The sequence below is a fragment of the Anabas testudineus genome, chromosome 3, assembly GCF_900324465.2.
Source record: "Anabas testudineus chromosome 3, fAnaTes1.2, whole genome shotgun sequence".
NCBI lineage: Eukaryota > Metazoa > Chordata > Actinopteri > Anabantiformes > Anabantidae > Anabas > Anabas testudineus.
In genome coordinates, this window is record NC_046612.1 from 3,750,195 (window position 1) to 3,777,671 (window position 27,477).

The following is a 27,477-nucleotide window of genomic DNA, read 5'->3' on the forward strand; positions in this document are numbered from 1 at the left end:
TAAACTTTTTACTGTTTGTATTTAAAAGTGATGAAACAGACAAATGTAACGTATCCAAACTTTACTCCACCAGAGGCACCTGTGTAACTGAAGACGCTAATGACACTCGTTCTGGGACTAAGACCACGATGGGAACTGCTGCCACTTCAGAGCTGGTTCCTGGGGGACCCGGTAGTGTGCTTTTCCGGCCTGTCGAGGGTGGATGTTTGGTCTCTCCCCCCTCACAGAAACTCGGCCCGTTGGGCTCCCTCACGCTGGCATTGTGGATAAAACTGGGCTCTGCTGGAGAGATGTGAGTTTAATTTTTGTCTTGATAACAGAGAAGTGATGCTTTATTTTAAAAAAATACTGGACATAAGGTTTGAATGACAGCTGCAGGAGATACTGGGCTAAATTTATAGGTTTTCTATCTTTTAACCTGAATAACTACAGCACATTGTCTTTGATACCTTACATGTGCACCGTGCATTAATAACATGTACTGTATATACACTAGATAATTTAGTGTGTTCCAAATTTGACTTTTTGACTGAGGATGAAGCATAAAATTCAAAACGTAATATAGTAATAAAATGACATTTGAATTTGTGGCATTGTGAGGATACACAGGACTGTGTAAATATTTAAGGAACTCAGCAGAGAAACAAAGCAGAAGGTGAAATGATTAATGTTTGTTATAAAAATGAGTCACCTTTGATGAAATGCAACTCCTCGCTGGCCGCTGTTTACTCCGTTATCTGCTCGGATGTGATATTGAATATGATTTTCAAACACTGACAAGAAGGTGCTGATATTGATCCAGTAACAAGGAGGCAGGTCAGGTCTGGTCAGGTCCGTATCACCATCAGGAAATGTTAGCCAACAATGGGCTGTCATGTCCTACTTAGACCTGTTATATGTGAGAGACAAGAGATGAGAGTGTGCTGGTATGTTCCAGGCTGGGCTCAGATGGTGCAGAGTTACACACACTTCGATCAGCTTACAATTACACACACACAAGGCACATGCGCGCAGCCCTGCTCCTTCCTACATACAGGAAAACTTAAAGCAGACATGGGATGTTTTGTCACATAATTAAAAATTGTAAAAATGTACGTGGCATCTTGGTTTTCATTTGTTAATTAAATTTAGCATTAGGCAAAGACACTTAAAGAATAACCACAGTTCTGTATGAATATCAACTTCCTGTAAAATGTTTTTTCAGTTACATCCATATCATGTGTGATCGCACCCTGACCTGCGACGCTGCTGGTCTCACTCAGAGAAGAGCAGCAGGCTGCAGACGTCTGGTAAACGCGCTGCCGTCTGGCTCCACATCCCTGACTTTAATTTTCAAATTCTAGTTTTCAGACACAATGAATACAGACTCAAGTGGCAGCCTTCACACAACTCCCTCTGGAGCCACAAGAGGCTTGAAACTACTTTTTTTTCTCACATAAAGACCTGGAAAGGGACTTTGATGTGTAGAATTGGTGGAGTTTCCCTTTAATGTAGCTGCTGCCATAAATAACTACTCTTTGTACAGATTAGCTAATAAACTCAAGAACAAGCTGAAGTCTCTGTGAGAAAATCATTTTAAATAAGCTTTTGTAGTTTTCAGTAGTTTAGTTCACACGCTCAGGACACATGCAGCAACGTGCAACTCATATCTCTGCAGTCTGGAGCAACACTAGACAGGTTGCATGTGTCTTCTAGTAGCTCTCTGCATGTTGAGTTTAAATGTCGCTGTCAGTTAAATTTGACTCTGAGGAGGAGAATCAGCCAGAGATCAGATCTCTCCTTTCAAATTTCATGCTGTGATTTTGTTTGTGAAGTTGTCTGCCTGGGGATTCAGATGACAGGCAAGTCTTGTTGTCTTGGTCTGCCGAACATGACACCTGTACAGCTGAATGCATCTGAATGGAAGTAATATCTCATCCCCTCCTCTCCCTCTCTCCCTCTCCGTCTATCTCTTTCTGTTGCTGTCGTTGGCTATGTCTTTTGTTGTAGAGACGATCGTGGCTGCCATCAAAGAAGCCAGATGAAAGGAGGTCTCTATCCTCACCTCTGTCCATCTCTCCTCACCCCTCTCTTTTTTGTCTCTCCCTCTCTCTGTGATTTCACATCCCTCCCTCCCCTCGTCTGAACAATGAACAGAGCCAGCCACCTGTTCCTGCAAATCGTAGTTTGGACTATATGGTGGCTGTTCCTCCTGAAACTGAGTTTGGAGTTTACATTGTTAGGTTTGGATTTGAAAAGACATTTGTACTGAACTCCACTTGAATCAACAACACGTGGTAAAAGTGTCCACAGCTCGATGATCAAAGATGAACAGTAGACACTTTATTCCGTGTCCCTTTAGCCTAATATTTTAACATTTGTAGTACTGTAGACAGTTTTCCTATATTTGTTCTATTATATTCTTATTAAGAAACTAAGAAATGAACATATATAAGGTCATGATAGCATCATGTTCAGTAAGTAAGCATTACAATATTCAATATTCAAGATGCCCAACGTTCACTGGTTCCAGCTTCTCGTGTGTATATAGATCAAGTAATTCATCAGCTTTCCACAGATGAATAAATAATGGTAACTTTATTTTTAGTTGTTGGAACATAACAACCTGTGCTGTGGTTCTTCTTACGCTCATTATGTTGAGTGTATGTTTCTGTCTCTCAGCCACACCAGTGCTCACACTCAGACATACATACATGCATACATCTATCATGTGATTTATGGGGGATACTACCCTGGGTTCATAAAAGCCATGATTTCCCATAAAATGTCAGTGAAGGTGGTTAATATGACACGTGGAGGGTGTCTGCACCCAGTGTATCAGCAGAACCCTGGCAGTCATGTAAAATATTGATATTCTGTGTGTAAATGTCAGAGTGAAAGACTCTGACAGTGTGTGGTGGAGCTCAGGTCCTCAGATTTTAAAGTTCACTCTTCCTTCTGTTGTTTGAGTTAAGTTGTAACTTAACAGACCTCCCTGGATTGTCTGGTCCGGCTACTGTTGCTGATACCACTGTGTTCTTTATTGTTCCTTCAGGATGCTGCTGGAGAAGAGCTCCAGGGAGCAGCTGGTTTTTTCAGTGACGGTGTCCAGGCATGTGGTCGTCCTGCGGTACGGTCAGCCCAGCGTTCAGACTCCTCTGACCGTCAGCTTCAGAACAGAGGGCAAGCTTGTACTGGAGAGGTGGACACACCTTGTGCTGCAGGTGAGGGATTTCAGTGGTTTAGGGATCCACATGTTGGCACAAGAGACGACTAATGAGAGCGATGAATGTGCATCTATGGGTTTGCGAAATGGAATCATCCTGTTTGTGTTTGACTTAAAAATGTAATGACTCTTTATCACCGACGTACCGTCTCTCTTCTTCTTTTTGTCTTTCATTCATTCTCTGTCTTTCTCTTTCACTTCCTCTCTGCAAGCGACTGGTAATTAAACCAGCAAACATTTGCCTTGGCACAACCGCTGCATGGGTCCAGGGGCAGACACACTCACAGACAGTGCATCATTTTATTTTGAAAGCATGCATGTTTAAACTAAAAGCTGAGGAACCTGGAACTCTCTGAATATTACTCATTTTGTTTAATAATAATAATTGAGATTCAATTTGGTTGTTTGAAAGCTTCAGTTTGAGTATCAGAATGTGAGGATGGGAATTAAATGGACTCTTTTCAAAATAAATCCTGTTACATAGTTAGTTAGTGGATTTAGACTTGACAGATTAGTTTTATGACTATATGTAGAAACTGAGTTCATGTTTGAGAAGTTGAAAGGTTAAAGTACTGTAGGTTAAAAGGAAAATTGCAGATCTGGGGAAGGTGTCAATTTCTGCAACAGTGTCGGTATTTATTCAGTTTCTTTGGTGCTTTCTGTCTTTTTTTTCCTCTTTTCCTCTTCACTGATCGACCTAAGTGCTACATCGACTCGACATTTTAGAAGGCATCAGAAAAATAACAAAAAGTCGGCAACTCTGATCATGAAATGTCAGCAGGTGAAGTGGTGAGAGTCTCGAGGCCACAAATGTGTGTGTGTGTGTGTGTGTGTGTGTGTGTGTGTGTGTTTTTCTGGTCTGCTGAATAGTATCAACTTACAGATTACTCCACTGGACAATCTCTCTCTTTCAGCATCTCTGAAAGACACCAGGGCTGCTAGTGGGGAAAACATGGTCAACGTGTTTATTACTAAGCTGTTCATCTCTGCACTTGAGTGATATTTATATTTTCATCTCATTCATAGCAAAAGGATAAACTGAGATACTACAAACATTTATTAAAATAATAATAAGTAAAAGAATATAAAGTGAAAATGAAAAAGTAGCTTTCTTTTCTCTGTGTAGGTATCTGGGTTCCTCCCACAGTCCAAAGACATGTAGTTAGTGTAATTGGCGACGTGTGTTTGTCTCTATATGTCAGACCTGTAATAGACTGGTGACCTGTCCAGGGTGTCCTGTATCCTGCCTCTTGTCCACTGACTGCAGGGACCCCCATGACCTGGACCTGGAAAAGAGGTTAAGGTGATAGATGGATGTTTAATATTTAACAATTATATTATAAATGGTTTAAAAAAATAAGGCTCTAAGTGCCAAAGGACGAACTGTGAATGACTGTGCTGTATATCAACTGCTGTTTGAAAGCATGATTCACGGCTCGAGGGGAGAAATGAGGAAGTTATACATGTTGACTGGTACTTAAAAGGAAAATGATTGTGCCTATCTAGAAAATTTGACGTGACAGTTTAGTTTAGAGGCTGGCTGATTGGTGTTGATGCCTAGAACAGTAATTTGGCAGTCCAACGTGTTGTTGGCTAAATGTAGTGTTGCTGATGGCTCAATTGTTAGGTGTGTGTGTGTGTGTGTGTGTGTGTGTGCCCTGTAGGGATCAGGTTTTATGTAGACTATATCTCCACGTAGGTATAGAAAAGTGGAAGACTTGAAGGCTTTATGCTAAAGGTGTGTTTGGCTCAGAGATATTTAGAAACTTGGTGCGATTGTGCGTTCTTGTGAATCAGTCGGCCGTTTGTTTAATGCTATGATGATGTGATCTGTTGTGACCATTCAGAAGAACAGCATAATCTTCTTTGACACTCAAACACCGTTCGCACACACACTCATCTACGTGCTCTCTCACAGATGCACACACACACACACACACGCCCACTGCCCTGCTGTAATTTGTAGCAGTTTGTCAGCCGCGATACACACATTACCTTACGAAGGGGCCGGGTAAACCTTTCCTACCCAAACACACATGCTCACACACCAGTCATCTGTCGGTTTGAAAAGATCAAAACACCAAAAAAAAAAAAGACAGTCAAGAGGAATATGGGTTTCCAAGTGCCAGGAGCAACACACACACACACACATGGTGCCAGAAGCAAGGTGCTGTAGGGATGCTGGTGCTCCCTAGGTAGTTGTCTGATCTGATTATGGTAACGATGTAGAGAATAGTGGAGGAGAAGGTAGCCTGGGGGAGGGAGGGAGGGAATGAGAGAAGAGGAGAGATGGGGGAGGTGAGGGATGTGGCTCAGTGTAGTTAAGTGATAGCTACAAAATGAGTCCAGTATGGGACTCCCCCGTTCTGTACATTTGTGAAAATGTTAATTACCATCAGTTTCCTTCTGGATGAGTGAGAGATGGGTATCTGGTGTGATCTGTGTGTAATTAACTCAGCTTGGTAGTACGTCGTCCGGTGACACGTGTACGTGAATGTCGTGGCAGAATGATTGGTGCACGGGGTTTAATACATGTTGGGTTCAGGGTCAAAAACTAATACATAGGGTCAAAATTAAACATGTAGCACACCTTCTATTTGGACGCATGTCTTTCAGTAAACATTCATGACCATGGTGTGTGTAAACGTCTGCAAACCAGACATAGTCCCCTCAACATGTTGGCATGGCACTTCACACTGAAGACTGAAGATGGATATGACACTAAAGTTTAATTTGTCCAACATTTCAACTTTTATTTCCTGATATTAACATTTACATTTACTAAACAACACAGAACACAGAGAGGTGGCGAAAAGAGACGTCAAAAGATGGAGAGAGGAGAAAGGAGAAGGGATCATGATTTAAATAGCCTTGGCGTCCCGTCTTTTGACTTAGCAGTGATTGACTGTGTGCCTGGAGGACCCCCAGAGGGGTCCGTCTGTTAGTGCCTGAGCAAATCTGCATTATCGTAGGTGACAGTGGCAGGAACAACCAGTCACACCAGTCTCATCACAAGCCAACACGGCTGCATGAATGTTTAACACGGGGTGTGTGTGTGTGTGTGTGTGTAATGTCTTGACACAGCTAGATATTCTTTCAGATGGCTCTACCTGTTGGTAAAGACAAAGAAAGGGGAGAAGAAATCAGGATTTTTAAGAAACGAGTGGGACAGTGTACAAGTGTCACTGTGAGTTGAGGTCGTGTCAAGATTTCAACACACACACACACACACACACACACACATCAGTGTATTTATTCCAGGAGTGAACCAGTTGTTCCCGACTAATCTACACTTTGTTCTCTAGACCCTGACAGCTCATCACCCTCACTTCTCTGCTCTTAGACAGTTTGACTGCTAAAACTTCTCCTGCATGCCATAATAACCTTAATGAATGTTTTCACGCACAGTTACACTGGAAGACTCTGGCTCATGTGCATACGGTCCGGTGTGGTCTTTGCAGAAGGCTGCTCTGATACCACGGCTGTCTTTCCATCTTACCGTTTCTTTTTTGCAGAGATGCATGTGCACATGCTTCATGACCCAACTCTGAGTTAGATTTTGTCTTTCTTTCTGCTTCTTGCACTTTACCTTCCTCAGCTTTGCCCTTGGTCTTTCTTTACTGCTTTATCTGTCATTGTCCTTCTCTCATTCCCTCCTTAATGAATATTTACTTTTCACTTTGTCTTCTGTTTGTTGTTGGTATGAACAGATCAGCGTGTCACTGGATCTGCCTCATGTACCTTGGTCCTACTTCTATTATTGATTTCACCAACTGGAAACACGACTACTTGTTATTTTCACTAGATTAATTTCAGTTACCAGTAACTATAATTCAGTGTAGGATGACTTCATGCAGTCGTTGTATTGTTGGGGCTTGGTAGGTGGCTCTAATGCACCTTCACGTTGATTTGCCAGCTGCTGATCTCATTAAAAAGTGTGGATACAGCAAACATTCACAGTATAGCTCTTTAAATGTTTATGTTATAATATAGATATAATTGATGTATTGACTATGCTCAGTACTTGTGCCTCTGATTGTTTTTTCCTCTTTTCTCAGATTGATAATGGCTCGTTTTTTATGAAAACCCTCTGGTTTTCATATTAATTTATCTTTTTTAATACAGTATTCACAAGTAAAACCCAACACTAACAGTAAGAGTAGTTGTTTAGAGGCAGTAATGGTTTGAATATCAACCTCATGGGATATCTCTGCGTCACAAACACCTGTCAGTCACACTTCCAGTACTTTAGCTCACTTAATATTTGGGTTTTAGATCATATATCTGCATTAATAATTAAGTTTGTTTCGTTGTGAAGGAACGTCTTTCAAACCACGTGAACACTGGTGTCCATGTGTGTAGTATTCCATAACTGGATGAATGTTTGTTCAGTGGCCCATGTCTTCGCCGCCTCTTGCTTTCATTTTGGCTGTGAAACAGTTTCTACTGTGTTTTAGTGCAGGTCTGCAGTAGTTCCACAGATGCATACAGACATGCTACAGGATCTATTTTCACTGTTAAACCCTAAAGCAGTGATGAGTGTCCGACAGATACAGAGGCAGCCTTTCTGTCTCTGACCATTGTCCTGCACACACATCCTCACGCTTTTCTCTCTGTCCCACATGGTGTGACAGAGACAGATTGTGAGACAGACTGAAGGTGAATGTGTGTGCTTTGTAAAACGCACTGCAGCTCTTTTTGTCTATATTTGTGTTGGTTCACGTGTGTGTTTTTGCATGCATTTTTGTGCACTAAATGGTGTGTGTGTGCGTGTGTGCGTGCGCGCGTGTGTGTGAAGGTGAAGCAAGGTTGTTATGTAGGGGTGAAGTGGACACCTCTATGGTAGCCCTCTGCCCGCTGGCACAGGAGGCGAAAGGGCACAATACTGGCATCAATTACATAGTGAGAGAACTGTGTGTGTGTGTGTGTGTGTGTGTCTGTGTGGTGGGGTTTGAGTTTTTTGTCTTTAAATTAATTAATTTATTTAGTTATTATTCAGTTTTTCATGCAGTCTGTTCCAACCTAAGAGTGATATCAAGGCACTACCCCAGCCAGGGCTAAGGGCTTCATTCCCTTCGGAGTTTTGAGATATGAGAGCTAAAAATGTATTCAGCAAGGGTGCTTCAAGGTGGATGGAGAGATCCAACAAAGAACATATGTTATGCTAACCTGCCTTTTCTTGAACTACTGTATCACTGCTGAGGTAGAAGTTTAAACTTAAACATATGAAACCAAACCTACTCAAAGATGAAAATCAGACATGTTCCAGTCTGGTGTTTTAAACTGACCTGAGACCGTTCTGCAGACGTGACCTGCAGCTGTCTCCTTAAAACCTGACCCGACTGTTCATGAAGTACAATAATGTGAATTTATAAAATACTGTTTAGCATTAACTGTATATTGTATATTGTATACATCACATACACAGAGATAAGAATGAACTACTGTCTACTCTGTTCCATTATACATTAATACTAAGGGTGTGACGGTTCTGAAACAGCAGCACAAATGTCCACAATGTCCAGAAGACAGAACCCTCACACACCCGCTGCTGCCCTGTTGTGGACTTAGGTCTTTGGGAAGTTCTGTGAATCTCCCACACATTAATATCAGCTTCCTGAGACCTTCGGTTTAGATATAATATCCTGTGTCTGACATATGTTTAACATTTCTTCTGTTATTTAAGAAAACCTATCACGTCTTTGTACTTCAGTTCTGGTGTGCTGTATTTGAGGTGTTCAATGACTGTCCAGAGTGTAGGTCATCTGTGTTTCAAAAGGAATTAGCTCACCCAATACTGTTCTGAAAAAAAGAACAAAAAAACGAGGTCTGAATCAAACCGTGGATTTAGAACCGCCACACGTTTTATTATATTTAATTAACTCCTATGTATTTAATTGGGTAGAGTGTTAAACATGTTGTGCCCAATCCATATTAAATTCAGTTCTTTGTAGAAGTCATTAATAACATTCTGTTTCCACCAGCAATTACATTAATTTTAGTTATGTCACTACCTTACATGAAATCATTTATAAAGTGTTTCACGCAGAGAAATTTCAGCCAGAGTTGATGTCAGAATAGAAAAAGTTTAATTGATGAATACACCGGATTAGATTCTATTATATACTTATTATCTCATACTAATAAATTAGATTTTATAAAAACCTGACCAGGAACTTCTAGCATCAACGTGGCCCAAACTCAGCCCAAAACCTGATGCAGAGCAGAACTCGACCTGGTTCATGTAGACTTTGTTACTGAACCTGACTCCTGCGTATCTCCCTCTCTCTCTGCAGTAGGACACTGTATGTTCTCATTGTTCCTTCTACTCCTCCATTGGATGTCTCTCTTTGCTTTCTGCTCGAAAAAAGAAATCTCAGAGACTTATGGTCTGTATTAAAGGCTTGGTGTGTCACCGTATATACAGTACGTCTGCTCTCTCTCTTTTTCTCTCTTTATCTTTTCCTTTTTCCCTGAAGATGATTTTCTCTTTTTGCCTTTCTCTGCCCCCTCTCTGCCTCATCTATCTCTCATTCTCTTCCCCTTTCATTGTCTCTCCCCCATCCACCTTCTTTGTCCTTCCCTCTTTTCCTCTCATTTCCCTTACACAGGCTCTCTCTCTCCCTCTCCATCTCCCTGGGGACAATTTTCTTTTCTTAAATAAACTGTCATAGCTAGTGTTAAAATATGGGCCTTACACAGGGTGAGCGCGGCAAGGCAAAGGCACGGGGCCCTGGGCTGGTATAAAACATGGATAATATGCTGTGAGAGGTAATTGTATCTTTAGCGCTGAGATGAGTAGAACAAATGTCTCCTCTCCATCCTCTCTCTCTTTCCTCATCCACTCTTCTTTTTTCTATCTCTTTTCTTTACACACTGCAGCCGTGCTAATATGAGAGAGAGAATATTGGCTGTACATCAGAGCTGCTAACAGTTCATGGTGGGTAAGGGCAAGTACAGAGGGAGGAGAGGGGGCTAAACAGTGATAATAGGAGAGAAAGAGAGGAGGGAAAGGTGACAATGAGCCTGGAGATGCAAAAATAAATTCTCATTACACTTTTGATCACTTTGCATGTGGAGGACAGAAATATCTCAGAATATGCAGCAAACTCTTTGTCAACCCGATCGTCCAGTTAAGGTGTTTTTAAAGACGGTCGAGCTGAAATAAGTTTGGAGGTAGAGTCCAAATCTACCTCTGAGCTCAAGCTTCATCAATAAGCAAACTAAAGGCAGCTCAACATAAGTTAGTTAATTAGAGACGGACTAAAACACTCAGCGAGCTGTTTGCTACGTTAAATATTCACTTTCTTTTTGCTGTCAGCGTGGTTTCATTTGCACCAATGTAATGTAAAAGCTTACCTTTTTACAGCCATAAAGGACTGAGGAACATTTTAATCATTTCCTCTTCTCTCCACCCCATCTGTAGTGTATATTTGTTGTTCCAGCCTTTTTTTTTTTTTTTTACATTGTCTGTGTCACTCTCTACCTTTTTGTACTTTGTTTTGATAAAGAATAAATGTCACAAGTTTAGGAAAAGCAACAGAGCAGCGATCCCTCCTTCAGGATGGTCTCATCCAGAGTGTTTGAACACACTCCGTAGTGGTTGCTTGGTTTTGTGTTGTCTTCATCATGTAAAAGAATATAGTATTATATATTTGCGGCAAATTTTGTTAAAGAAATTGATACAATTAACAAGGGAGAGAGGATTTTAGAAGAGGATCTGACGAGGGAGTAGCAGAAGGAGATGGACAGGGTGTCTTAACAACGGTGACAAATGGCATCTCTTCCATCTGTCAATCATAATTTTTACTTACACAATAGACAACATTAAACTGTTACACACCGATTTCTACAGTAAAATATACATCCAGTAGGGGTTTCCAATATTGGACAACTTTAAGGTTCCTTTAATTTATTTTGACCTCAAGCTGTCACCACTGAGGTTCTTAAATCAGCACCATTAAATAAAATGTTATTTCAAAGGTTTACAGTATTCAGATGATGTCTGCTTATTTATGATATAAAGGAATTATTCAGCTGAGTGGCTGAACTGAAACGCGTCGGACTGAAACTGTTATGACAGCTGTCGGTCTGAAACGACCAGCACTGCACTGCAGATTAAAGTGGACTTTTTGAAGTTATAACTTGCAGGATCTGACAACAAAACATTGATTTGAGATGTGTTTAGTACCTAAACTCTTAAATATATTATTAAAGAGGCAAATACTGTTCCTGCATTTTGTTCTTAGATGTGTTATAAATTCCCTTTCTCTTGGAAATCTCTTCTATATTTGCACCATGTTAAAGATTAGGTCAGTGAACAGATGGATTCAGTTAATGGAAACTGACCTGAGTCATCAGGAAGTGCTGTAGTCAATAATCTCACCTCACATCTCATCCTAATTATTATTCTGCAAACCCTTAAGAAATGTGTTTTTGTGTTTCGTGCATAATATGATTTATATATCCGAATGGGTTTTTCTTCGTACTTTCTTTATCTTCTCTTACTTTCTTGTCTGCAGCTACAAAGTGAGCTTGGAAGAGACACTGCTGTCCACACTGTGTACTGAGCCCTGGCTTGGCAGCAGTGTGAAAATCGAGAAGAGCTTTAGTCAAAATGCCAGCCCTACAGATCACTAAAAGCTTTCCACTCAGGGTTTCCCTGGGCTTTTAGAAAGGCTTAGGTGGTAACATTGCCAGTGGGGTGGGTTTTGCACAGGCAAAGGGTGTTTGAAACTCCCAAAGAGCAAAGAAACCTTTAAAAACAAAGTTAAAGGAAATTATTTAATAAGTAATAATGAAAATTTTCCTTGGAGAAGGAATATAAAGTATGATATGGGACATTTCATTTGATGGACACTTATGTGGAGTAGAACAGTTTAGTCAGATCACATCATAAAATAACTGTTGCATTATATAGACACGATGTGGTCATAATGTGGAAGTGGAAGCTGTGTGTCTGTTGTGGCTTTGCAGGAATGTTACAGGAGAAAACATTTTACCTGTGGTCGACCAGGCCAGTTACTAATGGAGCCATCAGTGGTGGCAGCGACCACAGGTGGTGCAGGGGTTAAGATTAAATATCCAGGCTGAGCCAGGACTCAACCTTTCTGAACTCATCTCTTCTTCCAGTTTCAGCTTTAAGCTTAATGTGACACAATTTGCTGGAGAGCAGGACATGGCAGTGTAACGGTGTAATTTCACTTTTTTTGCACGATTATGGTAAAAAAATAAATACATTTCAGATGTTGCAAACAGAAAAGGAAGATTTAACCTTAGCTTTGGTGCCATGGGTGCATATTAAAAGTTTGTTATTGGGCATATAGTCACACCAATCAGTCACAACGTTTAATTCACTAGGTGATTTTAATGTTGTTGTGGTTTAATTCTGGCCACGATCGGCACAAAAGACCCCTACTAATATCTTAGAAATCTGATATTTCTTGTCATTCATTCAATCACTTGGTCTTTATGAGGTCTTTGTGCTCATGTACAAGGCGTAGTGTGAGCTGTCAGCTGCAGCTCTGGTGTGCTACGTTCACACACAGTACAAAGTGTAGGTCATTTGTGTTTTAAAAGCCCCTAACCCAGACCTGCAGTATGAATCAAACCACAGTAGACCACCTTAAGACACCTTGTAAATTTAATTTTGTCACTCATCTGTGCGTATTCAAATGAACTGGTCAAACTAGCTCTGCTGAATTGAACCTGAAAAAGCTTTAGGTAATAGCCCACACAAAGTCACATATCCTCCACGAACTGGAAAGCGGATAGGTAAAGTGTAAAGTATTCCTCCGGACTTAGTCGACACAGTCCAAATGAGACTGTATCAACACTACAGACTCTTCTGACTCCTTTTCCTCCTGTTCACAAAGAACTCTGTGAAGAAGTTACCTTGGCTAAAAGAGACAAAGAGAGGTAGAGGAAAGGAGGAGGTAAAAAATACAGATGGACGGGGAAAAGGAAAAATGGAGCGAAAGTGTTTGAGAAGCCTAACAAAGGGGAGTTGGCTGTGTTTCAAAAGGGCGCGTGGCAGCTAAAGAGGATGAAGCGCTTCAGGATTCATTTACATCAGGCCTGACAACTGCCTCACATCTCCCCAAGAGCCACACAGCTCTGGCTTAGAGATTCCTAAAGACGGCCCTTCTTCTAGCTCCCTCTCTTACACCCGCTCTCTGACTTTTCTTTTTCTCCCTCCTGTCTCTCTTTTCTTTTCCCGCTCATATTCTCTTCCGCGCTCTCTCTTGTGCTCTCATGCGCTTGCCAGTCTTCAATCAGCCATCATGAAAGTGTCTGTCTGGGCGTCTTAACTATCCTCTGAGAGGCAGACACTTGTCTGGGTCTGCCTTCATCCCCTAAAGGCGTTTTTTTGACTTGGACTTATTTCCCTCCTCACACCTTTTCAACTTCCCTAAAGAGCTGACAACAAGTGAGAGCGACAGGGCAAGATAAACATGAGGGAAGGAGACAGGAAGGGAGATGAGAGGGGAAAGTCATCAGCGGAGAGGGAAAAGAAAGTAAAGATGTTTAGGAGAAATACGAAGAGTGAAAGCAAATGAAAATGAGATGGGGGGGAACTCAAAAACAGGGAAAAGGTGAAGGAATCAAATGACCTCTTGAGGAGGAGAAAGGACAAAGCGGAAGAGAGACAAGAAATATGAAGACAGAGAGAGGGACTCTAGTAAGACAGGGGGAGTCATGTTTATCAGTGGTCCCACAGTGTGTTTCCCAAATACAGGATTTGGAGATGGGCTAAAGGGAGGGACTGGGACAGGCCACATTAAAGTTTGTTTTTTTTTTTTTTTTTTTTTTGGGAGGGGGAAATCTCTCTTTGCCCGGGTTTGATGTGAAAGAGTGCTGCTCCGGCTTTGACGGCGTTGTGTGCTGTGCAGTTTTTAATATTCATGCAGCAGATCGGGAACGGAGAGAGGAAAGGAGTGTGGAGTGGAGGGGAGATTTTTGGTCAAACAGAAAGCTAATTTGCGGCTGAGGCAGTTTAGCCCGAGGCTCTTTCTGCTACTGGAGAAATGAGCTGGAAGATTAGCCGCATGTGTAATTCTCACACACACACATACACACACACATACACACACACACACACACACACACGGTCACACTCAGTACACATACACACATGCATGCAAAGATGTGCACCGGTGTTGTGCAGACTGTAGAAAGATGCACACACAGAGCAGCTGCCACTCTCTGTCAGGCTTGTGTTGGGCCTGCACGGCTTCATGACGGCTCTCTACACTTGTACTAGTATTTTGTTAATTGTGTCCAGTGTCACTTCTTGTAAATACTGATTATTTAGCTTTTTTGCTCTCAGCCAGCACGAACATTTTTTAATTCGGAAGACGCATTACGCCACCTCGTTTTGGTTTTGGGACTCTTCACTGTATAAAACTAGTAACTAAAACTTACTCTGACTCATTTCCAGGTCCATGACCGACGTGCGAGTGTCTTCCTGAATGGGCTCGAGGAGGATGGGACGCCATTTGACACACAACCTCTGAGGGCCAGACTCTTGGATATCAGAGAGGATGGTGCCATGTGGGTGGGACTCAGCTCCAATGGTAAAAATAGCTGTTTAAAATTAGGTTTAAAGGTTTTTCACTATGGCCTTTCCAAAAATAATAATAATCTGTTGATCTTTCTTTTGAACTTTTTTAATGAGGCAGTTGCTGTTTCACTGCTAAATATAAAAACCATCATGTAGATTTAATGTTGTGACTGTGACTAAAAATCACAGTGGACATAACAACCTCCTCGTTTATCACGTTTGTTTATTGTAATGTGATGGCAGCAACTACTCCACCTTTATGTTTTCTTATCCCTCTTCAACTGTACATCTGTGATTGAGTGGTGGTGCCTAAGAGCCATCTCAGAGTCAATAGGACAGAAATTGAGAGAAAAATGATATCCGTTCATCTTCAAAGTGATAAACGAGTGTTTTTCTTCTCGTTTATCAGGCATTGATTCCTTAGTTCATGGCAGGTAGCATCTGATCAGCTGAAGATCACATCAGAGGGGTTGATCAATACGTGTGATTGGCTCAGTGGGGAGAGAGTGTCTGTGTGTGGTTGTTGTACCTGGAGGCTGTGTCTGGAATTCTGATCAGTGGATTGATTATGTGAGTGCTGATCAGATATATTGATTAACAACTGTCTGTCTGTTTTTGGACGACGCACTGCTAACTGAAAACTGTGTCTGTGGGAAGTACAGAGAGAAACTGCGAGGAGTATTCAAAGCTTTACTAATCTCCGGGTGGAGAAGTGCTTTTCCTGGCTGTGGTTGCTAGATAGAAATGGATAAGTTGTATTAAACCAGGTGCAGTAGGGTGGTTAAAATACAATCCCCAATTCCACATAAGAATTTCTACATAAAAACAGAATACAAAGATTTGCATTTCACTGCACGGGCTACTACCAGAAATCTTTGTCTGTGAACACAGTTTGCTCTGCCATCCAAACATTCAGTCAGACAAAGCAAAATTTGTCAAAACACTTTTTTGGAAACCGCTAGACTAAAGTGAAGAAGAGCCTTCCTGCCTGTGCGCTCAGTTCTGTGGGGGTGCACACACAACTGGAAAGGTGCCATCGATGCTGAGGGATAATGGCTATAATATAATCACCTGTGTGACAAGATATACATATTTAACTTGTAAATATCATAGTTATTATTATTATTATTATTATTATTATTAGTGGTATATCCTAACTGCAGTGGTCACACATTTGCAACAGTGCAATAAAGCATCACCCAGTCAACCAGGGCTGAAATCTGGAATACAACTTTAAAATTGTAAAATTATGTTAAATAATAAGGATTCAATTGTGACAGTACCAGTGAAGACGAAGGAGAAAATACAGACAAAATCACACGTAACTCCTAATTGCCTGTATTAACTGTCAACATTTCTGACAACGTGAAACAAAGAAGAGAGAACTGAGAGGGACGGATGACAGAAACACGGAAAGAGAAGACAGAGACCTACACAGAGAAAAGAGAATTAAGGCTTATACCTTGCATCATCCCAGTAACAATAGGGAGAGTGCTTTTCAGAGGAAGGCATAATCCCATTTCCACACGCTAAAGAAATCCTGAGCCAAAGCCTAAGGCTGCACAACCACACACTGTTCTAGCACACTTACATCTCGTAACACTCACTCTCACTCTGTTTTACACACACATACACCTCCGACACACACACACACACACACAGTAGTTGGGCCAAACATGGCAAAGCCTCTCTCAAATGCAAATACACACATGCATGCACACGCTCATACACTCCTTTCCTCTAAAGTGAGGATGGGTTTTTTTTTTTTTTTTTTTTTGGAAGCCTCAAACACACACACTTCCACAGACAAAGCTAGACATGGCAGGTGTTCTGTCGATGCTTAGAGACGTTATCCGTTTTCTAAGAGTTCTTGTCAAACTAGACAGAAGTTTGTTGGACACTAAAAGATGCTGGCTCTCTTTGGACCAGCATCATCATCTGTGTGTGTCTCTAATGTTCTATCCAACACTGTCGCGTATGTTTGGTTGTGAATGGAGATGTGTTGTGGGCTTCATGTTTATGTATGCGTTTGATGGGGTTGCTTGTGTGCAGTCCAGTCTCAACATGTGTGTCTGGACATTGTTGCCCATGTGTTGAGATATTCCAGTGTATGTTTTCCTGATAAAGAGACTTTAGTATCTTGGCGTATTTGACAGATGTGGCATCTTTTGTCCAACGTCTTTGCTTTTCAACATCAGCCAGTTTTATCACAGTTTCATTCTCATGTTTTCCTGCTAAAAATTAGGTCCCGTGTGCAGCTCTCGTTAGACCGACACTTACATATGTTACAGCCAAAAAATGATGGACTGGACAAGTACTGTGGTGTACAAGCGTGACAATTCTGTTTTTAAGTTGAAATTGTCAGATGGGTGATAATTCTATCTATTATTAAAGTCTTAATAGGTTGGTCTTACTGGAGTGCACTGTATAAGTAGGAGTTCCCATTATTTTGGCCTCTCTACTTACAGAAACACCTTTTAATATAATAAAGTGGCCAGTGAATGAAATATTTTCATTAGTTTGATTTTGAAAAGGAGGGTTTTCTACAGTGAATAATCTATTCAGCTTTGTAAAAACACAGTTGTTGCACTAATTGAAATCAGTAAAACATGTGGCTAATACCTAGTCATCCATTCACAGGCTTATTTTGGCCCTGTCCTCAAACGCAGCTAATAGTTTTGCCTTCAGGGGTCTTGTTGCTCCTTAATGGAGGCAAACGTGGACTGTAGCAGATCCCGTTTGGCTTTGTATCGTGAACTCGGCCATTATAAGCAGCTGTGGGCAGCTTCACTTAGCTGCTATCAAGAAAGTGATAAGATAATCTGCTAAATCCTCTCACTCACTGCCTTCAGTACAAACCCATTAATACCTTCTTTATGTCTCTTTTCATCTCTCCAGGGTCTAATCAGTTCATTGGAAGGATGCAGGACTTTAGATTTTATCCTGCTACTCTGACTAACAGGTGAGTCGGACAGCGTAAGACGGAGAGACGGCAGCTTTCAGGGAGGAAGGAATCAAAAAGGGCCGAAGGAAATGAGTGTTGCTAAGCAGAGGTTAAAAGGGTGAAGCGAGAGATGAATGATTTACTCAGGAAAAGACGGGGATGTCATAGAGTGATTAAATGGATAGAAATAAGATGAGAAATAGACTGAGATACTGCATAGATTGAACCAAAAAGGCACCAGGAGCAGTATGGAGTGATATGTGTAAAGGAAAGAAGGGGAAGGCTAATCGTTGCATCTTAAGATCCATACTCCTTCCAGAGGATTTTCCCGAGAATTCGATACAAGGCAATTAGTGTTTTTCTTTACCAGTAATGTAGTGCTCTCAGTTAAAGGCATGGAGCTTACAAGTTTGAGACTAAATGAGGGATAGTGTTCAAATTCTGCCTTTGATTTTCCAATTTGCACTAAATGTTCAGTTAGAAAACTCAACAGGTGCCTTAAGATTTTATCTAAACATTAAAAACTCCTTTCATTTGAGTAGATCCTCATAAACACTGCACAGCTTAGACGGTGTTAACAGTTCGTACACGACACGTCGGAAAAGTTTTTTGTTGTTTGACATGTTTATTATTTATATACACGATACTTTGGTTCTTTCATTATCTCAGTTTACTATTTGTAGAACTACATTTGGCTTCAATGCAGTTTAGTGTATTAGATACTACATACTTTACTGTTTTAATAGGGAAATAGTGGAGCTGTACTCAGGAGTCCTGCCCAAGCTCCACACCCAGTCAGAGTGTCGATGTCCTCACAGTCACCCCAGAGTACATCCTTTAGTTGAGAGGTATGGTATCACAACGTCTTATGGTCTTAGAGAAACTGTGGCCTGAATATTTTAAATCAAAGTCATGTTTGTGTCTTTTATCTTTTGACCAACCTTCGCTACTGTTTACAGGTACTGCATTCCCAATGCTGTTGACGACACCACCAATGACAGAATCTTACGACTGAACGTTAACACCCATCCCCTCAGTTATATCAATGATCGGGACATGGGCACCACATGGGTTTCTAAAATCATGACCAAGCAGGAACTGGATGAAGGAGTCACTATTACGGTGAATTTGGCTAATGGACAATATCAGGTAACACATCTATTAATGTACCCACACATTCAAGCAGACACATATTATTCCAGTGAAATAACACAGACAACAAAATACTGTTATTAAGTTTAGTTCAGTTTTAAAGAAGGCCCTGAAGACTCTGGACTCTGGATTTCATATGATAAAACAGCTCTGGTGCGATTTTCCTTTTGTTTAGTTTCACACAGAGAAAAATCCGAACAAATGAAAATCTATCACGATAAACTACATGAGAACCTCTGTCTGGTGTGTGGTTAAATGGATCTAGGGTGTGAACAAGAAAGTAAACACAGGAAGCAGACACAGTTCTGTTCTCCCATTCTGGACTGTTGCATTTACCTATGAGAGAAGAAATTGATTTGCACCATGAAACAATAACACACTGGGCATTTGCTCATTCATAGCTGTGGTACTGTGATCTACAGTATCTGGCCAATATACGAAGCAAAACCATGCCAGCAAATTGGAAATTCTGTTGGCAAAAACAAATACTGTACCAGTCAGCTTGGCCCATAGTAGACAGGATATTCTGCTTATATATCTTTACACACTTATATCAGTTTCACGAAGCAGCTCTGTGTATCCTGCAGAATGTTGAACACACATTCAGTTCACATGATTTACTTTCAATCTACTTATGTGGTGCACACAATCCCTAGTTGTTGTCATTGCTTTGCAGCTTTTAGTTACACAGACAGCGTCTTTTAATACACAGTCAGATCGACATGTGGGTTATTTTAGGCCATTGTGTTTTTTAAAGGTGTATCGGCTCTCTTGACTGGCCAGTCCACTAAATTCCATCAGTGCAGGGTTTACAATTGAAATGCTGCAATACAGAGACTTTCTAGTTCTGTATCTATCTGCTTGCACCTGTGTTTGCAGTGGACAGTAGTTTCATCCTCTTTCTAAGCGCTGCAGTGAGAGACAGACGGGGGCAGAGAAAGAGAGATTGTTGGATTTGGGCGTCGTCGACACTGGGGTTGTCAAAAGACTCATACCTGCTCTCTCTGAAGTGTGTCTGTGAGAGTGTGGGCAGGATTTTGGGAGCTGTCCTGACGTGGTCGTTCAACTCAAGTCCCCAGATAAAAGAGACTTTCTGAAGTTCAGGGTGTGTGAGTGTGTGTGTAGGTGGGTCTGCGCAGTGGTGGTGGCTTAATGTGCTCCCTGCTGTGTAACCCAGTGTCCCAGCCCACACTGTAGCAGGGCAGATAACACTTTACACACATGCCCACACCTACACACCGACGTGCACATGTTTGTGTGTAACAGGAAGTTTGTGTGTGTTTGTCTCCGTGTGTTGTGTTAGGGTCTGTTTTCAGCAAAGGTTTTCTGCACAGAGAGACGACTAACGACCTAGAGACATTACATTTTAACTATTTAACTATTATTTAATAACAATACAGCAGAGGACCTGTAATATGTGACATCAACACAGCAGCAACTTGTCAGTCAAATAGGGTTTTATTCCTGCTAACACGTACCTCTCTATCATCCAGGTATTTTACGTCATAGTTCAGTTTGACGGCCTCTTGCCTGAATCGGTTCGGATCCAAAAACGGACACTTGACTTCACAGAGACCAAGAACGGCACCACCACAGGACAACCCTGGTTAGACTGGCAGTTCATGGCCAGAAACTGCAGTGTGTTTGACATGGAGAACAATGGGCCTCTACTTAAACCAGACTCTGTTAATTGTCTGCAACTGCCCAGGTGAGTAACAGACACTCACCGTAGTATTTATTGATCAAACATGACTCATCAGTTTGTCGCTGTAATGTTCAAGATCTCTCGTTATAGATTTATTAACCCTTTTGAACAAACCTTGAAACCTCTATATGTGGAAAAAGTTCACAAAAACAGTTTCTCTGTGGGGCATTTTCCCCTGAGCACGACTACACAGACTCCGTCGTTATTGGGTGGTCACGGCCACTTCAGGGCTTAGAGATTACACAGAAAATCTTTGGCAAGACTAAAGAAGTATATGAACACACACGGACACGCTGCATTTGTGTGTGTCAGTTCAAATATTAACATGCACTAAAACATAAGTTAAAAGAAATCAAACACATACACCCACAATAACAGTAAACACACACAGGCACAGTTTTTCTAAAGCGAACCACCTACAGTGCTGCCTTGGAACATGACCGGCAGCAGGCTCTAGATTGGCACTAAAATAAGAACGGGTCTTGGAACATCGTCTAACACGGGCACACACACACGATCTTAGACTGAATCTTGGCATAGCTGCTTGCATCAAGGCCTTGGTTGGCACTAGATGGAATAAGCATGAACAGATCACAGATTATGCAGTCTTTGCTTATTTTTCAATTGACTGACAAATGATATCACATACAACCTTTGCTGGCACCGTTACACACACAGAATTAGTTAAACTGGCATGAGAGCAGTTGAGCCAACGTTGGCATCATAACAACACAGCCTGTGATATTAGTGGTTGATAATTATATTTTAAAAAGTACTGCTTAGATTTCTTGTAGGATTTAATTAATCCTGCATGAGAGATTGGAGTGTCTGGCAGGATACATTCAGCATCCCTCAGATATTTCAAGTGTTTACATAACAGCCAATTGTAATAATAGTTACTGAAGGTCTGTATTAATCTAATATTGGCTGATAAATCAGTTACAGGTTACTGTTACATTTAACATTTCCTTAAAGATAAAAATGAGCCCCTTCCAGTTTTATTCATGCTGATTTAAAGTGTTTGTGTGTTTGTTGGGTGTCTTCCAGCGATGTGCCCTTCACAGGAGGCAACATCACGTTCAGCCTTCTGACCCCACAGCCGAACCTGAGGCCAGGCTATAATGACTTCTACAACACTCCTGCACTGCAGAGGATGGTGCATGCCACTCAGGTCCGGATCCATCTGAGTGGACAGTACCACACCAGCGCTGCAGGGGTGAACCAACGACACAGATATTATGCCGTCAAGGAGATCACCATCAGTGGCAGGTATTTGAGCAGTTTCTGTGCTAAATAAAATTAAATTCTGGGTATGTAATTGTATACAGGATGTTTTGAAGAACTTGAGTTACACACCACTCCTCCATGTAACAGCTTTTATATCTCAGAATGCAGATTTCCATTGTGCACTGTATGCGTGTTCCACATTTCCCAGTTTTGTTAGTTAAGAATCACTCCTGCCATTTGGCAAACTTCTATTTAAGTGGTGTAATTGCTCGAAAGAAACACTTTTGATTTGTTAAATGTGTGAGCACAGTTCGACGTCTAGAAAAATGTTTGGACACAGACTGTTGAGTTTCAGCCGAGCGTTCTGAGAGTAATTGTGAACACATCTCTTCATTAGATTGACAGAGCGACTGTTTTTTATGACTCTGGTAATTATAGGATTATGCAGGAGGCAATCATCTCTAACTCTTTCTCTCCCTCCCCTTCCTTCTAAGCTGTTTTAATTAGTAGCTTGTTAGAGAGAAGTAGGAGAAACAGAGATTTAGAGCTGCTGAAATCTCATCCGTGAATTCTTTATCCCTCCTCCTCTTTCATTCTTCTTCCTTCACACTTGAGTCTTTATAGAAGATGTAAATAGTTGTGTTGGCAAGAGAAAGTACACTGATAACTTCAACGTGTGTGTGTTTGTGTGTGTTTGTGTAGGTATAGGTTAGAACAGTCTGACTGTCCTGCTTGTTTTCTAATTGCCCCTGTCCCACACACTGCTGAGTACCTGGGTCAGGTGTTTCCAGCCAATCAGAAGCTGATTGGAAAACAAGCTGAACAATGGGCCTGGGTTGGGGACCACTGGGTTAGACCAAGTCCTCCTTACATTATATTAAGTGTGTATTCAACTCTTTAGGTGATGTGTGCTTTTAATTTTCATGTTTTCAACTTTTCAACCGTTTATCCTTCATTTTTCCTTTTTATTTCCTTGCACCTTTTTGTTTGACCTCATTTTTGTCCATCAGTTTTATTTCTTCTCAAGCTTATCTTGTGTGCGGTGTACTCCTGACATCTGCTGCAGACAAAAACATGACTCAGAATTTTATTTGATTTGGTTCCTCATGAACCTTCCTATTATTTTCCTGTTAATCATTTAATACAGACAAACACACATGTCTCCACCTGAAAGTGAACTTTCACAGTCATGTTTCCAGAATAAAAGCCCTCATACCTAAAATCTAAAAGGAAAGACTTAACTAGATTTTCAAACTAAAAGCATATATAATGTTAAAATTCCTGTTACTCCTTTGTGATTTTTCTCTCTTACCTTTATCATTTACTGTCTACTTCTTGTTTTTCACTGGTTTATGTCTCTTTTATTTTAACTTCTTTTTAACTTCTTTCTTTCCACCTCTCATTCTTTTTTCCCCTTTCTCCTGCCGTATATTTTTTGCCTCACCTTTGTCCATCAGTTATATTTTTTGTCAACCTTTTCTTATTGTCAACTTTTTTCAGGATCTTTGCTCCTTTGTCAACTTTTCCTCTTTATCAACTTTTCTTTGTGATGTTCTTTTAGATAAGAACTTCTAAGCGGTCGGCGTTTTTTTGGCAACAGACTCTCCCACAGAACACTCAGATACCAATTTATCTACAGTAACAAATTCCAATTAATTTATCTAGTTCCCGTTGTTATACCCAGATGTTATTGAATTGTTGTGTTATTAGGTGCTAGTGTTTATGGCAGTGTTAGTACATTGTACCTGTATCAGTTACATCATAATGTCAGTAACAGATATTGCATTCCTTGTATAACATGACTACAAGGCTGTAATCTTAGAAAGCTTTTCCTGTATATTGTATTTTTATATTTAAAATCCACAATGCTGGTGCCAGAAGTTTTATTATAAACTAGATTAAGACCAGACTAACAATCTTCTAAAGTTTCAGTGTAGTGACTTTTGTTAGAAACATCAAAAATCTTCTGTGCTCAGATGGTTCAGATCGAATTAATCAAGCCAGTGTGTAAAAGAAAGTGACACAAAGAGAACAAGAGGTGAAAGGATACAGAGAGGGAGGAATGAAAGGGAGAAAGAAACAGAATATCTCAATGAATGATTAAAAGACTGTCGTGCTGTTAAAGTGTGCATGTGTGTGTGTGAGACAGGGAGAGACGGGGAGAGAGAAAGGGCTGTCTGCTACCTGTTATGTTGTGCTGATAATTCTCAGGATGACATTTATAAATGTTGAATGTGAAGTTCCTAATGGCGCCGCTGAGGGATGAAGGAGGTGGTGACAGAAACTTTAGAGGAGGACAGGCCTTCGTCATGTTGTTTACACTCTTTTTTTTGTTGTTTGTTGTGTGTGTTTGAATTAGCACATTTTACAACACTCCCTTCTCCTACCTTTCTCTGTTTCATCCTGTCAGATGTGACTGTCACGGCCACGCAGACCACTGTGACACCAGCTTGATGCCGTACCGCTGTCTGTGTCTGCCTGAGAGCCACACAGAGGGAAAGAATGTAAGTAAAGGCCCATTTATGTTTCTGTGTTGAAGCGTAGCAGCCATGTAGCTCAATGTGAAACTCTGCAGACATGTAAGTTCATGGTGGGCACAGGCAGCCGAATGGACCGTACACACACCACGTAACTGCAACATCCCCAGTTCAAATCTGACTGTGGATCTTTGTATACCTTTGTCGTGTAGCTGGGTAAGAAGGGTGAGGACCCCTACTGGAGGCAGGTAGGCTACAGCCAGGATTCGAACCCTGGTCACCCACATGGAGGGCAGCATCGTAATAATATTTTTGCCTATTTAAAGTATAGTAGTAGTAGGGATCACACACCCTGGGTTTTTTACTACATGATTTTGTTATTGTTGACACACGTTTCACCTATTTTGGTATAGATTTATTACGCTGTGCCCTGAGGATTTATATTCCCTCTTATCAATGTCAGTATTAAATCTAGATAGTCCAGTGGCTCATATCATGTTCTGGCATATAAACACACACACTGAGACAGAGGAATCCCCCTGGGGAGAATCTCCTCATGGTCTTAATTAGGCACTTTCCTTTTAAATTACATACAGAGGACTTCTCTAATAAATCTCTCTTCTCTCTTTCACACATACACACACTGGAACACGTCCGCTGTAAAACACAGTTTCTTTTTTTGTCCAGTATAAATGTGTTATGACAAATTGACTAAGTGAAGTTAATTTCTTGGCTTTCGAGCAGATACTGAACACCAGCAGGTTCAAGCGGTTCGACTTTGAATCAGTGCGTCCAGGCTGCACATGAAGATGGTGCATTCGATGCAGTTCAAGTTAGAAATATTACTTCACATTATGTTATGTTGCAGAATGTTAGCTTGGAGTTTGATTTCTAAACCTGGGTCAAACCTCTGCTCACACTGTCCAGCTAATAGTAGAGATACTCCAGTCGGTCGGCAGTGAAAGGTTCAGTATGACTGGTCCACCTCACTGTAGCACAGGACAACCTGCATTATTCACTACTTATGTATCATTCATACACCAGTGTCTGTGTATTAATGTGCAAATGTGTATGTGTGTTAGACAGAGAACATCAGTGGAGAATGTACAGCTGTCAGCCAGCAGCTGTTCAATTGCTTCACTTACTTATTCTGAGACTCTAATAGGAAACAACCTCCTACACACTCACTGCATTTAACAGTTTTGTCTTACACGAACTGTATTAAACAAAGATATTTTAGGAAGCACATAAAAACCTGGATACTGGAAACTGATGTGTAACACCATCATCAACACAGGAAAAAAATCAGCCTCTCTCTTTTTCACTTTTCCACTCTCTGTATTTCTCTTTTTATACACCGCTTCACTCTTTCCTCTCTCTAGGTCCCGGGCGCACCTCCATCCTCTTCTCTTTGTCAATCACTCTCTCGCTCTCACACTCTGTCTTTTTCTCCCGGGTCTCCGTTTAAATAATGTCTCAAATCGACTAGAACAATGACATTCCCTCAGCATGCATCTCTAATCAGCTCTCTTTCTCTCTCTGTTTGCCTTTCGCTTCATTTCACTGAGCTGTTTTCTCTGCTCCCCCCTCACTCTTTATTGCTTCACTTTCTAAGTATTTAATTCACCCCCACATGCAGAAATGCTTTTGTTTCTGAGAGATGCAATGGAAACAAGCATCATGGACATACAGTATTTGTGTGCATGTGTGTTTTATATTACTCAGCTATGCTGCTGTGAAATATTAGTGTGTAAATGCATGTGTGCAACATGTTTTTGTTTCTATTCAGTAAGTTTTTACAAAGTGAAGACGTTTTAGCCAGTCCTTACAATGAAAAGGGTTCAATGAGCAATTTTGGGGTTAGTGTAACATTTAGGGTGAGGTAGTTAGTTAGGGTGAGGATAGGGCAGTACACGTGATAAATTAAAAATTGAAACGGCATAGATTAGCATGGCCTATACCAATGGTACAGGGCTAGGGAATGCATTATGTCAATGAGTGTCCTCACACTGACTGCCATACTAAAATGTGTGTGTGTGCACTCTTCTCCCAAACCTGTCCATGTCATCTCTCTGAGTGAATATTCAGGACCTTTCTTCTGTCTCTGTAATATTGGAGCATAAAAGGCTGTGGGGAATATTAGCGTTTAATATTGCATGTGTTCTGTTGACTCGGATCGGCCTGGCACCATGACGAATGTTATACTAATCTGCAGAATTTCCACAGTGACATTAAAGTGACAGAAATGCTCAGACATGTGTCAAGATGATCAACGGGGGCCTTAGAAGACACACTTAAAAATCTCTCTCTCACACACACATGCTCACACACTTTCTCATTCTGTCTTTTGATTCTTTCTTATGTGCACTCTGTGTCAGACTTGATCTCTCATTCTGTCACTCTGTCTCTGTACGTTTCTTCACAAGTGATGGATTCAGTCATACCTGAAAGCTATATAATATATTGTTTTGTACATCCCATCAAACACACTGTGTGTGTGTGTGTGTGTGTGTGCAGTGTCTTTGTGCTTTTATGCACTTTTGGGAGATTTAATGTTGTCAAATATTAGTGTTACAGAAATTCAAATATCTAATCCTGGTAAGATGGTAAAACACTCCACATTACATATGTTTTAAGCCAGTTTGTGTTTTTGTCTTAAGGCACGAGACACATCAGCAGTTCAGCACCTGCAGGTTGCAGTCTAATTGAGTGAGTTTTAGTGTTTGTGAGTGCAGGTGAGTCATTGCAAGAGTTCAAGCCAAGCAGTGAGGGTTTTCAGATGTTGCAGAGGTGTTCAATTCTTAAAATTATGTTTGGTGAAGCCATCTTGTACTGAAACGGATACTGTGTGTGTGTGTGTGATAGATTCTGATGGCTAGTGACATTAAGTAGTGTTGTCCAGGATCTCTGCTGCTAAAGTCTGCCTCAGCAGCAGATTTTCACCTATTCTGGGGTTAACTGGGTTAACTTCAGATCCACACACCAACACATGTACACATAAACATGTTCACGAACACACACACACACACACACACACACACACACACACACACACACACACACACACACACACACTCCAGTGCCACGACCTTTCCAGTGAGAGCGTGAAATTGGTCATGGCATTCAGGATAAGATGAGTTGCCCCAACAGATTAACACAGGCGCGCACACATGCATACACAAACACACGCAGATGCTTGTGACA

The 27,477-nt window shown here is 41.0% G+C and overlaps 1 protein-coding gene across 1 annotated transcript in view; it reads left to right on the forward strand.

Annotated features, from left to right (window-relative positions):
* Nucleotides 1-27,477, forward strand: part of ush2a (Usher syndrome 2A (autosomal recessive, mild)) — a 160,423-nt gene that overhangs the window by 2,232 nt on the left and 130,714 nt on the right. The window contains 9 exon segments of the mRNA XM_026378646.1: nucleotides 74-292; nucleotides 3,035-3,203; nucleotides 14,646-14,781; nucleotides 17,667-17,730; nucleotides 18,459-18,560; nucleotides 18,672-18,861; nucleotides 20,358-20,572; nucleotides 21,617-21,838; nucleotides 24,207-24,300. Coding sequence (XP_026234431.1) covers nucleotides 74-292; nucleotides 3,035-3,203; nucleotides 14,646-14,781; nucleotides 17,667-17,730; nucleotides 18,459-18,560; nucleotides 18,672-18,861; nucleotides 20,358-20,572; nucleotides 21,617-21,838; nucleotides 24,207-24,300 — 1,411 coding nt within the window.